The sequence below is a fragment of the Microdochium trichocladiopsis genome, assembly GCF_020744255.1.
Source record: "Microdochium trichocladiopsis strain MPI-CAGE-CH-0230 chromosome Unknown B0I36scaffold_4, whole genome shotgun sequence".
Classification (NCBI taxonomy): Eukaryota; Fungi; Ascomycota; class Sordariomycetes; order Xylariales; family Microdochiaceae; genus Microdochium; species Microdochium trichocladiopsis.
The window spans coordinates 1087522-1101454 of record NW_025763547.1 but is presented as its reverse complement, the minus strand read 5'-3'; the positions used below and the strand labels follow the sequence as shown (position 1 = coordinate 1101454).

Below are 13933 nucleotides of genomic sequence, written 5' to 3'. Positions count from 1 at the left end.
TGTCGCTTTCGGTTCCGGTTGGAAGAACAAGTAAGATGTGTGCGCCTGCGCCGACTTGGCGTGGCATTGTGTTGGCTCCTCCCGTCTCTCTGGGAATCTTGACTGTGGGTTTCTTTTGTTTTATTCTTCTCCATTCTAACACCCTCTTGTCCACGGGAGCAGAAAGCAATAGCAGCAGCGGACGACTCGCCCAGCGTTCTTGGACGAGTCTCGGCTTGCATTCCTTGCGTTTAGCCATTTGCCACTGTTTCCTGATTTCGGCGGTCCGATATATGTTTTGAGCTTTAGCAGGCCACCACCACCACCACCACCACGATCACAACTACATCTACAACGAGCACGACGACGCGAGCCACAGGGGTCCGCCTTGATGACAGCGAAGAGACTCTGGATTTTTGCATCGGACGACGGATTCGAGGCATGACAGGAAACTCATCGTCAAAGTGACGAGGAGACAATCTTGAGCAGAACTCAAAAACCACTGAAACGAAGCAGCCCGCCACAATGTTTGGTAACAACTCGGGCCAAAAGTGCAACCTGACGGTGCGCTATGTGCAGAGTGAGTCTTGCTCGCCTCGATCGATCCCGCGCCCCCAAAGCTGCCATGCTCTAGAACCATATCATCATCTACCACGAGTTGGAGCTTCTCGCCATCATCGCTGTCCAGTAACCAAACACTGACGCCTCGGGTTCTGCCGCTCATCTAGCACCGACCGAGCCCATCATTGGCGACATCCAGTTCCACAGGCTCAACCTGATGGTCTCGGGGTCATGCAACGTCTTTGCGTTCCTGCTCGTGTCGGGCCTCATGTGGTGCCACGCCACGCACATGAGCAACCCAAAAGAACAGCTCGAGTACGTCCACAGAGCCCGTCTCCGTCTCCCGGGCCTTCTCCCAAGGGCTCATAATGGTGGAGTTAGAAACAACCGTTTGGATGAGAGCAGAGGCCTACTGACACGCCCACTCGGCAGCATAATGAGGATAGCCCTCCTGATCCCGTGCTACGCGATCCTCACCCTCGCGGCCGTCTACGACGCCAACGCCTGGCCCTTTGTCAAGCCCTGGATCGAGGTGTGCCAGGGCTACGCCCTCGCCAACTTTTGGATCCTCATCTGCCGCTTCACCGCGCGGCTGCCGTGCAACAGCGAGAGGCACGACCACCCCCAAGAGACCCGGGACCTGTTCTTTGCACCCTTGGTCGCCCTCTCCCGCAAACAGCGCCGCCGGCCTCTGACCCTGAAGCGGTACCGGCGGCACTGGGTGTACATCATGCAGGGGCCCCTGGTGACGCTGCTGGTGGCAGTGTGTACCAACATTGTCGAGCCCCTCGCCTACACGTGCAAGCTGCGGCACGAGCGGGCGCTGCGCATGGCCCTCAGCTGCACCACCATCGCCAGCATGGTCATGAGCATGTGGACGGCCATCCGCCACTGCGGCACCCTGCGCTCAGAGCTGTGGCCGCACCGCGCCATGTTCAAGATGCTCTCGTTCAAGCTCATTCTAGGCCTTTATATCATTCTCGAGGTATGTGTCTGTCTTTCTCCTCTGTTCGTCCCGGAGAAACCAATCCCCCTTCACCCCGTTCCTTGGGTGGTTTCTGTCTTGTTCAATCAAGCATTCCCTGATCCTTCCCCCGCTGACTGTCAGCCCAACAAAAAAAAAGGTGATATACATGTTTCTCGACGCCGTCAGGCCCTCGCCCCTCGAGCCTACAGCGCTGCTCAGCGCCGCCGACATCGAGGTCGGCGTCCCTCTGATGGCGACGTCGTGCGAGCTAGTCCTCTTCGCCGTCTTCTTCTGCTGGGCGTACAGCGTGACGCCGTACAGGATCCCTTCTTCCCCGGCTCCTCCCACGACGACCGCCACGACTACTGCATCATCATCATCACCACCACCAGCAGAATTCGGCAAGATCGAAGCAACCACCTACCAAGGAACGAACCACCACCACCACGAACAACAACAACGCCGCCATTATCAAGGAGGCCCCTTCGGTCTGAAGGCATGGTGGATGATGCTCAACCACGGCGACATGCTCAAGGGCTTCCTGTTCCCCTTTGTCTACATGGAAGAAGCTGCTTCGGTGAGTCAAAAAAAATTCTTTCCGTTTCGACCTCTCTTTTCTCCCTTTCTTTTCCTCCTTTTTACTGTTTTCTTTTATCGGAAAATTTCGCCCACGAAGGACAATGTACAGCATGGGGCGGAAAGCTCAGGCAAAAGAAAAAGAAATGACGCGCTATGTGGCTGGCTGGCTAACCACAATTGAAAACATATAGGGCGGGTACACAGGCCAACCTCCACGCGCCAGGGAGGACAAGTGGCGATACAAATGGTTCTGGAAGCTGTTCTGCTGGGGCAAGAGGAGAGAGAATGGCAAGCGCCCAGTCACTAGCAGCGGCAGCAGCGAAAGCGGCACAGAGGTTGGCCACGATATATCGTTGGGAAATATGGCAAAGTAACAAGGTCCCCCGGATGACATGACGTTCAAAGTCAGCAGTTATTGGATCGGTGCAAGGTATACCACCCTTCGTGATTGAGGCACGTCACAGCGACTTGCCCATTCCAAGGTAGAGCAGTCAGTCGCAGTTAGGAAGTCACATTTCAGACAACAGTCACACTCGGAAGAAATCAAAGGGTTGTCTCATCTAAACATTTCATTCGTCTAAACAACCACCTGGCTGTTTGTGTATCAATCATAAAGGCATCAGAACTAGAATACACGAGAGAGAAATCTGTGCGAGATGCAAGTGCCCAAGAGACAATCACACCTCATTGATCTCTAGAGGGTATGAGGTATTATGCGATGCCATGAGACGGGTGAACCGGAAACAAAGGTGGAGACCCGAAACCATCCAACTCCATATGAACTTTTCGTCATGACCCAAAGCTTGCCCAATTCAATCAAGTCGCTTAGTCGACCTCCTCCATGGCGCTGTCGCCAGTCTCGGCGGCGGCGGTCTCCTCGGTGGCAGGAGCCTCCTCGGCCTCAATGTCCTCGTCGAGGTTGAGACCCAGAGAGACGAGCTTGTGGATGCGCTCGGCGAAGCTGGCGGGCTCGTCAATGGTGAAGCCAGAGACGAGGAGCGAGGTCTCGAAGAGAAGCTGGACAATCGACTTGACAGTCTTGTCGTTCTCGCCGTCGCTCTCGATCTTCTTCTTGAGCTCCTTGATGATGGGAGACTTGGGAGAGATCTCAAAGGTCTTCTTGGAGCTCATGTAGCTGGACATGGAGGTGTCACGGAGAGCCTGGGCCTTCATGATACGCTCCATGTTGGCAGACCAACCGAACTGGCCAGTGCGGATGGCGCAAGGAGAGCCGACAAGCTTGTGGGAGACGACGACCTTCTCGACCTTGTCGCCGAGAACGTTCTTGAGAGCCTTGGCGACAGCCTCGTACTCCTTCTCCTCGGCCTCACGGGCAGCCTTCTCCTCGTCAGTCTCCTCGAGGTCGAAGTCCTTGGTGATGTCGACGAGCTTCTTGCCCTCAAACTCCTTGAGCTGAGTCATGGCGTACTCATCAATGGGGTCGACGAGGAAGAGAACCTCGAAGTTCTTCTCCTTGAGGGCGTCAAGGAAGGGAGACTTCTGGACGGCCTTGAGGGACTCGCCAGTGATGTAGTAGATGTTCTTCTGGTGCTCGGGCATGCGGGTGACGTAGTCGGTGAGCGAGGTCATCTCGTCGCCAGACTTGGTCGAGTTGAAGCGGAGGAGCTTGGCAAGAGTGCCGCGGTTCTGGGAGTCCTCGTGGATGCCGAGCTTGAGGTTCTTGCTGAAGGCGCTGTAGAACTTGTCGAACTGCTCCTTGTCCTCGGCGATCTCGTTGAAGAGCTCAAGAGCCTTCTTGACAATGTTCTTCTTGATGACCTTCATGATCTTGTTCTGCTGAAGAGTCTCACGAGACAAGTTGAGGGGGAGATCCTCAGAGTCGACAACACCCTTGACGAAGCTGAGCCACTCGGGGATGAGGTCAGTGGCGTCATCAGTGATGAAGACGCGGCGGACGTAGAGCTTGATGTTGTTCTTGGTCTTCTTGGTCTCGAAGAGGTCGAAGGGGGCACGCTTGGGCACGAAGAGGATGGCACGGAACTCGAGCTGACCCTCGACGGAGAAGTGCTTGACACCGAGGTGGTCCTCCCAGTCGTTGGAGAGGGACTTGTAAAAGGCAGCGTACTCCTCCTGGGTGATGTCCTGGGGGTTGCGAGTCCAGATGGGCTTCTGCTTGTTGAGCTCCTCCTCCTCAACGGAGGTCTCCTTGACCTTCTTGGTCTTGGGCTTCTTCTCCTCCTCCTCATCATCAACCTCCTCGACCTTGGGCTTCTTGTCGTCGCCCTCCTCGGTGGTCTCCTCGGCCTCCTCATCGGGGACCTCCTTCTCGACCTCCTTGGTGACGTGGAGGTAGATGGGGTACGAGATGAACTCGGAGTGCTTCTTGATGACCTCCTTGATCTTGGCCTCGTTGAGGTACTCGGTCTGCTCCTCCTTCAGGTGGAGGATCAGCTTGGTGCCGCGGCCGAGGGGCTCGCCCTCAGTGTCGGGAATGACGCTGAAGGTGCCGCCAGCAGACGACTCCCAGATGTACTGCTCGTCATCGTTGTGCTTGGAAATGACAGTGACTCTGTCGGCGACAAGGTACGCCGAGTAGAAACCGACACCGAATTGACCAATCATGGAAACATCAGCACCGGCGCTGAGGGCCTCCATGAACTGCTTGGTGCCGGAGCGGGCAATCGTACCCAGGTTGTTGACAAGGTCCTATTTGAACAATTGTTAGTTGTGCTACGCAGGTGAGGGAGCCGTGAGGCTAATTGGGCAACTTACAGCCTTGGTCATACCGATACCGGTATCCCGGATGGTGAGGGTCTTGTTCTCCTTGTCGGGGATGATGTCGATGCGGAGGTCCTTGCCGGAGTCCAGCTTGCTGGGGTCCGACAGGGCCTCGTAGCGGATCTTGTCGAGCGCATCGGAGGCGTTGGACACCAATTCTCTGAGGAAGATCTCCTTGTTGGAGTAGACAGTGTTGATGATGAGAGACAGGAGCTGAGAAATCTCAGCCTGAAACTCGAAGGTCTCCGACATCTTGGCTGTGGGTATATGTGTGAATCTGGGCCTGGTTGGGATGGTCGCTCGGTCAGTGGCTTGCCAGGGAGCGAGACGGGTGTGGCCTGATGGTCTCTTGTCGCTGGGCACGAAAGAGAAAACAATGTGAAGGAGAAGGGATGGAGGGTATCACAAAGAAGGGGAATGGTTGTTGTCGTTATTATTGTTGATGGTGATGATGAGAGGAGGTGACGATTGGGTGATGGTAGAAGAGAGGCCAAACAGCTAAATAGCTTGGAGCGGGCAGAGAATTTCGGCTGGTGCTGGAGGAAGACCAGAAAATTCCGTGGTGCTAGTGTAGAAGGCCGTGGAAGGCGACTGGCTGCGGGACACAGGCACAGTTGGAGGAGCAAGGCTGACGGCGGGGAAGCTGCCCTCGTCCTGGTCCTTGTGCGGGCGTTGGGAGGTGGCTTGAGCGGGAGGAGGAGGATGAAGCCCGGCGCGGGCACGGGGCAGGAACTTACCAGAGAGTTCTTGAAGATGCACAAGAGGCCTTTGACAGTGAAGCTGTTAAGGATGAGGAGTGAGGAAGGAGAGGGAAGAGGGGAGAAGTTGTGCTGTCGCGGTCTCGAAAAGTAGAAAAAGAAGGGCCGGGCTGCGGCGGTTGCTGGGGTGCAGGCAGTGTAAGTCGAACGGGCACGGCAAGGCGGGGAGCGCACTCATGAGACAGCGGCGGCGCGGGCGAGGCAGCAGGCCAGGCAGGCAGACAGACAGGCCAGGCCCTGGGCTGGTGGTGGACTGGAGGAGGTGGAATTCGATGCGATTCCACGGGCGGCTCAGGCTCCGCAGGCACTGGACTGGCCGTGTGGGGTGCCTGGGCAGACAGGTACATCCCGCCTGCAGGGGCCCGCCGCTGGAACCTGCTGGAACTGCCCAGAGCCAGCCACTCACAGCCCGCCCCCAGCCCGCCCGCCAATGTACCTTCCCGAGGTCTGCCTTGTCTGCCCTCCTGCATCCCGCGCGCCGCCGCCATAGCAACCAACTGCTGCCTTCTCATGAGATCATGAGATTGAGGCATCTCCAAGCCAGAACCTGCTGCTGATCCCACGGCGCGTCCCCATAGTCGTGCATTGGCGCCTTGCAATCTCCATTGACAGCGTCAGGCTTGAGGTCGTGAACTCTGGGCCAATGAGTCGTGCTCTATCAATGTGATCAGCCTGCCTTCCATTGTCCCCACCGCCACTTACACGACCCCACCAACAGAAGACCCCTCGACGGCACCTCCAAGGGTGGCGACGCCGCTAATCGATAATAGATTCCCGACGTCGCTGAGCGTCTCTCCTCTTTGAGTCGAGGAGCAGGTCATCTTCAGGATCTTATGCAGTTCGTGAAATCAGAGTCCGGACAGTTCATAGGTTCTGCCGGGCACCGGCCATGTTCAGCCAGAGGCTCGAATCAGCCAGAGGCTGTCGAACGGCATCAAGCACCATGATCGCGGCGATGGGCTGTCGGCTGCTGACATAAGCGTGGCTTCGGCTGCCTGGCTCTCTGTGATGCTCACCCACTTCACGCAATGAAGGGATCCCTTCTGAGCATTTCACCATACATGCTCCTGATTATTTATAGGTGAATCGTCGTGAGAACAGTGGAACCGCCCTTTATTGCTGAATGCTATTTGCTTAACCATACTACAATCCATATACGACAGAATACCCATGATGTCCTTGGCTGCTTCTCATTCGTCGTCACTATCGTCTTCGGCATCCTCGACCGTCACAGGTTTGGCAGCTCCTTTTGTGGATTCGCGGCCGCTTCCTGCTTGGTCCCTCTCCTCATCCGAGTCTTCCTCACTCTCGCTCTCGCTTTGCGGCGCCGGGGCAGTAGCGGGTACAGGTGGCACAGGATGCGAGACAGGAGCAGGTGCAATGTGACTCTCCGGGACTCGCTCCGAGGCAGACCGCGAGGGTGATCGGGAAGGTGGTTGGGCAAACCGACCACCGTTATTTGCAAAAAGCTGCGCCGCACCGCCCCAGTTTGGCACCAGCGGCGTTGGCGCTGCTACCACAGGCGGCTCTGCCTGTCGAGACACACCTGAGTGGCCCGGAGTCGGGGACGCGTCTCTGCTCCTCGGCATTCCAGCACCTTCAGCTACTAGACGCTGCTGGAGATGTGACGGGAAGATTGCAGATGAGTTCATGGTCGTTGGGGTGTCGACTGGACCGACTCCGTGCTGTGCATCCTGCGACGAGCCCGCGGCCGCCTGCCCATCAAGACGCTGTAATGGGAGCAGTGACCAACCAGCCGGAATGACGACACCTTCCGGTAACTCCGGGCTACCAGCAGGAATTGCAGCCGAATATGAAGCTCCACCATGTCGTGATACAATGCTAGACATGCCCAGGTGTGGCGGAGCACTGGCAAATGTCGGAGGGAAGGCGTTTGGGAGGGGCAATTGCTGCGACATTTGGAAGGCCGCAGGATTCGTGATGGCAATGCCTGCTTGCGATGATGTGCCCGGTTGTTGGGAGATCCTCCGGACTTCCTGGAGGCGCGCAAGTTCTGACGTCAAGGCATACAACGTTTGCAATTCTGCTTGCGTGTGTTGCAGAGACTGCACTTCTTGCTGCAAGCGTTGCGATATAGTGTTGAGCTGTGCTTGCACATCGGTGAGACTACCGGCCAGGCTTTGCGCAGACTCGTGTCCTGGAATTGTGATGGCTGGCGTTTGGACCGGAACCGCACCGGCAGCCGGTGTTGGGGGGGCGTTGGCGGCGTTCTGTGGCATCGCCATACGCTGTGCCATGTCCTGAATGTTTAGGTCGCGAGGATTGCCTTGCGCAAAGCCAAGCCGCAGAGGTCCAAACTGGAACACCCGCATGTTGTCCCTGCCGGCAGGCCTGGCAGCTTGCGGGGCATTTGCACCCGCATTGTTAGCAGCAGGGCCATTATTGTTGTTTGGTGCCGCCACAGCTCGTCCATTGGGGGGCTGGCCGTCTATGACAACCGATCGTCGGCATGTTGGGCATACTTGTTGTCTCTCGAGCCAGCCCTTGAGACAGCCAAGATGCAAAATGTGGCCGCAAGGCAACTTCTTCGGTCGAGATCTTTCGACAGCACCACCCGCAGGATCCCAGGGATGCATCTCCTCACGGCAGATGATGCAGGTGTCTTCTCTCTGGAGATCCTCCGCCGTCGCATCTGGATACTTGTTCATATCCTGCAAGGCCTTGCGGTATTTGATCAATGCACCAAGGCGCTTTATGAAGGAGCGGGCCGTCATAAAGAGATCCCGCATGATATGTATGGGGAGGCCGTAGAACATCATAAGAATGGCGAAGAAAGCAGAGTACACGCCAAGCTTGACGAAATCTATGCACAAAGTCAGTGTGAGAGGATGGCACCTTCCAGTCAATATCTCACACGGGAACATACCAGCGAAGAGGTCAAGGGCGAGAACCCATTGGCCCTTGTTCTCCCAGCCGGGAACCTCAATGTCCATCTCATCGATGTCGTCCTCGTTGAGGAGTTCCTCTTGAGCAGCAGCTTCGGCGACCGTTGGATCATCGGATTCTCGGCGCCGAAGGATATCGATCCGCTGCTCTTTCACTTCGCAGCGTCGAGCCTCTAGCCTTTCCTTTGTCTGCTTCTTGACGATGGACGCTTCGACCAGCGACAATATGTAGCGGGATCCTGTACGGCAGGTACAAGTGGTGAGGATGGCGAATTCGAAGAGAAACATGACCATCATTGTCGGCTTCGCCTGCTGGATGACTGAGTTGACAGTGTAACGAAGCAGCCAGAGGTCGTAGACTATGCTGATCGCGAGCGAGGTACAGAGGCGGATGTGGAAGAGCCGCGGGTTGGTCGGCGGTTGTTGCTCAAGAACTTCGACTCGTCCCTCGCCTATCCACTCCCATACCTTGCCAGTCACGAGAGATGTGAACATGACAAGGAACCACGCGCCGATTTCTTCACGGAAGATCGTCATCGCCAGGCATGTCTCGGTGACGGCGAACCAGGCCTTTTCGTACAGTTGCTCGATCTCGATAGGCCGGAGGCGGCCGTAGCAGAGGCGTTGTAGTCCCCATACGAATGATCCGTAGACCAAGAGGATCAGATTGATGAGCACCTAGCCCACGAAAGAAACAAATGAATGTCAGAGGTAGAGTGATAATGTTGAGCAGCCTGACCGACATACCATGAGACTGAGGTTGTTCTGCGACAAGTAAACCATGGCAGAGTAAAAGTTGGCTCGCTGGTTGAAGGCATAGGCGACCACGCCTGTCGCAAGGGCGGCCGAGGCCTATAATGACATCTCGGTCAGTACTCGGCACCGGCAGGGTCTCTTGGCTTCTCTTCCGCGAGTTCCCAAGGCATAATCGACACGCAGCGATTGAGCTACGGCGATGGCGCAAGGGTGGAGCTTACCCCCGTATACCACATGAGCCTCATCCTTTCCTGAATGCTGCGATTCGTGTGCGGTATTGAAGTATGTTTTTGCGATTCGGAAGGAGCCGAGTGAATGAGGTGGTCTTAGGTTGCCATGCTTCCGTGATCGGGTGTTCTTGGAGTGATTGGGGACGCAGTAGATGATGGCAGGCGCAGCGTGGTTTGCTGCAGAACCGTGCCGGGACGGAGCTGCTCTGGCCGAACAAGCTGTCGCAATCGTTCGTCTATACACCGTACAGGTGTCGTCTCGCAGGGCGTGTCGCGATCGATGGTAAACACAGCAGGAGGGCTTGTTGGCGTGTCAAGCTGGGAGCTGGCCTGGTCGTGCGAGCTCGGGTGGGCAGTTGACGTAGATCACCATGCGTTGCGCAGCAGGCCCTTAGGTAAGCCAGGGTAGGTGATTGATGCCAGATTTCCAGAGGTTAATAAGGTTGCCCGTTCCGGCCGGACGCCCCACCGGGCGGCCCACCCTGCACGCAACGTCCAAGCCACTTTTCGGCCTGCGCTGATTGGCTCTTCTGACCACAACATCCAACGACACCCAGAACTTCGGAACATGATCATTGTAGGTTGTATAATCTATTGCCGAGCTGGGAATGTCTCGACCTGACTAGTCGCTAGGTTGTGAGAGAGATGTACCTTTAGACGCACGCTCCTCAGACGAGGCTTGACTATGGCCTGCTGATATTCAGACACGCCAAAATGGTCACAAGTTCCATGGGTGCTCTGCCGATGTTGAAGCAAGCACTTTGGACGTCCCTTGCCAAAGATGTGGCGATGCCGCATGGAGCTTGGTATCTCGTCGCATCCGCTACCTTGGCCGTCCTCAACCGCCCTCGAGAAATACAGCAGGTGTTCACATATGCTTTATCTGACCTGGAGCATTCTCGCGACGGACCAGGGGCCCACAAGGAAAAGCTCGAAGTCTCAAGGCGGATTCGTGAGAGTCTTGTCAAAACCTCGGCCATTGCTGGACTACCAAAGGTGACCATACCCCGGGCGATACATGAATCCGCTTGGAACTTGATATTGATGTTGGATGATCCACAACAGAGCATAAACGCTCTCATGAGCCTCAAACAAGTCACTCCACAACAACTCCTGGACGATGAAGCGGTCTACTCATCTGGTTCGAGGCTTCAAGATCTCAGCCGGATATCACAGGAGCAGATCTTGTATCGCGGACAATCTTTCTTTGACAAGCTGTACGGGAAATTGTCAAGAAGAGTTAGTAAGTGCCACTGTCGTCGTGTGGATCGAGAGTGATCGCTCCAGTTTATTCTCGCCAACTCGACAGTTGGAAACTTGGTCCAACCTCCTTGGCGACTACTCATCTATTGTGGACAGTGCTTTGCCCCAAGCTGTATTGCACTTCGAACGTGGGCTGCCTAGGAGGGGAATGCGATACTTCAGCGCTTGGGACTTACCCCCATATCTGGAAACATCTTTTGTGGCACAGGTGATATTGACAACTCAGCACGCCTCTAATGTGGAAAGTTCTTCTCGGAAGTCCAAGCAATCGAGAAAGAGAGCATGACCTGTCCGTAGCTTATTGCAGGCTTGCACTGACCTGACACGAACTTTGGCTCGAATAGTCACTGGATCAAGGAGATTGTCGAGCTCTATATTCGTTCACGAGACTGACGCAGCTTTTCCTCCAGTGAGGCAGATGGATCAATGCGGGACACGAGATCTCGGCGTGATAGCGAGACTGGCATACGGCCATGTGCTCAGTAACACGAGCATTTTGACGCCAATGGAGACTTCATTTGTCCTTATCGCAGGTCTCATACCACAAGATGTAAAGGCTTGTTTTCATGGCGAGAAGCATTCAATGGCACCAAGCCCAGCTAACCATCACTTTTCAAGGTGAACCCGCAACTGAAAGGCCATCTCAGAGGCGCCATAAACCTCGGGGCAAGCGTCGAGCAAGTGCGGGCGGTGCGGGCAGCATCGATCAAGGTCTGCGAGGCCTGCGGCATGAAGCGTCTGCGTGACGACGACTCAGTGGCAAAACACGGATGGCGCGACGAGATTGCCGACATCTGACGACCCCCGAGGCCGCGTCACTATGCACGCAACTCAAAGAGCCTCGAGTCATACCGAGAAAGTCTCCTGCAGTCACACTATTCCAGCTCAGCGCTTACGTACAGATCGTATTGTCATGGTCGACGGGCCCCTTTCTCAGCCCCCACGAGGCAGCAGCCAGCTGCGGCTGTAGGGCTGCGTCATGCAGATGCAGGACTGGCCTACGAGACCAGCACGACACCAAGCAACGTATCCTCTACGGCCTCGTGTCATTGTCTCGGCGCAGGAGCGTGGTCACCCCATCGTAATCCTGCTTACATGTCTAAAGATAGCTGGAGGCATACGAGGGAGCACGGTCGTTGTTCGACAAATACATCTAGAAGGAGTGGGACTTTGACAAGCTTGGGGGTCGGCTATGGTGATGGCATCGGGAACGTTACTTTGAGTCTCGGGGTCGCCGTTCCGCGGTTTATTGTTGGTCTCACATAGCCACCTAGCCAGCAGCGCCGTGCAGCAGCCCTCATGCCTGAGCAGCGTTGTTCTACCAGAGTTACGCCTCTTGCTACACAGCATTCCTCACTGCCACAGCCCTAGGTCAAATGAAGGATGCTCATGGCGCAGACATGCCAGTACCTGGTTGGTCGAGGCTTCTCTAGTATCATGGCTCTCTACAGGGCTTGGTCCTCATGCATGGACTTGTTCTCCCGCCTGCAGAGCAATGCAACCACAGCAGTGACGGTTTGGAGGCGGTTGGAGGTGGCTGCAGCCATATAGCCACGCCTCCTCCTCCCGCCGCCATCCTTAATGGCAATGGCATGTGGCTAGCCCTACGAGGCAGCAATGTCTGCCTCGGTAGCTGCTGAACCCCCCACGAAGTCAAGCAGTAAAGCTGGGTCACGATGCAGGGCTAAAGATAGTGAGAATTGAAGACACCAGGATCGTGTTTCCCGAAAGGCGAAAGCCTTCCGTGGCTAGTGCAGGACCATCTTGCGGCCTCCTAGCTCCGTTGGGGAAAACACTTGCGAACCAGCTGCATCTTCATTCCGGATTTATCGAAGATACGCTCCCCTACTTCAGCGAGCTTGCAGTACCTGTTACCCGTGAAAGTTCCCCATTGCTTCGAGGTTGGGAAGGTCTTGTTCTCCACCTGCACGCCTACGGACAAGCAGCGGGCACCAACTCTGTTCCCTCAGCGGGGGGAAATTGGATCAGGGTTGGTGCCGGCCCTGCATGTTGGAGCACAGTGAAAACTGGATGCATGAGACGAGCTGCAGCAGCAATCTCAACTGCTCTCCAGACGTGAGACGGCATCCAGTGGCGCGGTCCTGGATCCCGGCGCTGGGTTGCCTCAAGTCTTGGTAGGCTTGGCCTCATACCTGGTGCGTTTGTGTAACATGGCCGTATTTCAGGGGTACGGTCTCTACAAGCCTGCGCCACAACACTGCTTCAAACCGTATGGCGTCGTTAGTCTCAACACCAGGGACGGTCGAAATGACTTGTGTCTGACAACCTGTAATAGTAGATGTCGTGCTTCGTCTATGGGGCATTCGAGGAGTGGGCTACTCCTGAGCCCCTGGCAGTTGCAGGGTGTCCTATGGCTTTCAGCAATTTCCTCCGAGTCAAGGAAGGGTGCGGCATCGAATTTCGGGAATGATGATTGATTGCGAGTCCGTGTCCGTCCCTTTGGCGTGATAATTTCTATCTTGGTGCCCGACTTGGGTGCAGGCGAATGAACCTTCTCGGTACAGGGCTTAGTGCACGTCTGTATCGGTGAATCTTTCCCGCCAAGCATCGGAGACGAAAGGCTTGCTATAAGTTTTGACCTTGCTGGGTCCGTTTGTAGCATCTCTGGACGGGGTGCCGTGGATGGAGAAGCGCCTCCGACAGGTTAGTGACCTTGACGGGGCTCGAGGATGGGATGATTCTCACTTGGCAAGAGTAATTTGTCCTTCTTCACGAGCCTCATTATCCAAGCTTTTCTCCAAGGGCTTGGATCACGCTCTACCAACCGATTGGGAATTCTCCGAGACAGATTCCACTCATGCCCCCATTCCAGAATAGCCAAGAAAACGCGCGGGCGTCTCTCCGGTGCTGTCTCAGACTGTGGAGGAGGCCGTCTCTCATTCTTCTGGTTGACGGGTCCAGGGTCTCACAAGAAAAAAGCTGTTGACCTCAGATTGACCGCTTGCAAGGATTGAGGGTGTGTGTCTTGTAAGGCAGAGCGGGGATCGCATCCAGCACACCACAAGTTTTGCCGGCATGGGCTTCACAAGAGACTTCACACCGGAAGGTCCAGGAGGGGGCTTGAGAGAGAGATCGCACAGTACAGGAGCTTAGCGGGGGAAGAGTCGAAATGCCAAGGAGCACTCCAACTCTGGCACACCACGCCAAACATTTAAAATTGACGGGTAGCGAGTA

The 13933-nt window shown here is 55.8% G+C and overlaps 5 protein-coding genes across 5 annotated transcripts; 2 read left to right on the top strand and 3 right to left on the bottom strand.

The window, feature by feature from the left end:
- Positions 1–371: 371 nt before the first annotated feature.
- On the top strand, positions 372–2686 carry B0I36DRAFT_101902 (organic solute transporter Ostalpha-domain-containing protein). The gene is made up of 5 exons (XM_046147733.1): positions 372–559; positions 708–855; positions 973–1525; positions 1665–2084; positions 2278–2686. Exons 1-5 carry the CDS (start codon positions 505–507, stop codon positions 2458–2460), a joined length of 1359 nt encoding a protein of 452 aa, XP_046013719.1. The 5' UTR covers positions 372–504; the 3' UTR covers positions 2461–2686.
- Positions 2687–2911: 225 nt separating this feature from the next.
- On the bottom strand, positions 2912–5077 carry B0I36DRAFT_241839 (hsp90-like protein; the record flags this gene model as incomplete). Its single annotated transcript, XM_046149866.1, has 2 exons — positions 2912–4753; positions 4820–5077. The coding sequence occupies 2 exons, from the start codon at positions 5075–5077 to the stop codon at positions 2912–2914; spliced, it is 2100 nt and encodes a 699-aa protein (XP_046013718.1).
- Positions 5078–6511: 1434 nt separating this feature from the next.
- B0I36DRAFT_101876 (uncharacterized protein) lies at positions 6512–9600 on the bottom strand. The gene is made up of 4 exons (XM_046147732.1): positions 9467–9600; positions 9237–9341; positions 8471–9167; positions 6512–8407 (listed from the first exon to the last, which is right to left on the bottom strand). The coding sequence occupies exons 1-4, from the start codon at positions 9488–9490 to the stop codon at positions 6774–6776; spliced, it is 2460 nt and encodes an 819-aa protein (XP_046013717.1). The 5' UTR covers positions 9491–9600; the 3' UTR covers positions 6512–6773.
- Positions 9601–10002: 402 nt separating this feature from the next.
- On the top strand, positions 10003–11971 carry B0I36DRAFT_320254 (AhpD-like protein). Its single transcript, XM_046153529.1, has 5 exons — positions 10003–10052; positions 10109–10471; positions 10541–10718; positions 11149–11288; positions 11357–11971. Exons 2-5 carry the CDS (start codon positions 10190–10192, stop codon positions 11534–11536), a joined length of 780 nt encoding a protein of 259 aa, XP_046013716.1. The 5' UTR covers positions 10003–10052; positions 10109–10189; the 3' UTR covers positions 11537–11971.
- Positions 11972–12612: 641 nt separating this feature from the next.
- Positions 12613–13584, bottom strand: B0I36DRAFT_101841 (uncharacterized protein). Its single transcript, XM_046147731.1, has 2 exons — positions 13445–13584; positions 12613–13393 (listed from the first exon to the last, which is right to left on the bottom strand). Exons 1-2 carry the CDS (start codon positions 13479–13481, stop codon positions 12936–12938), a joined length of 495 nt encoding a protein of 164 aa, XP_046013715.1. The 5' UTR covers positions 13482–13584; the 3' UTR covers positions 12613–12935.
- Positions 13585–13933: the final 349 nt, after the last annotated feature.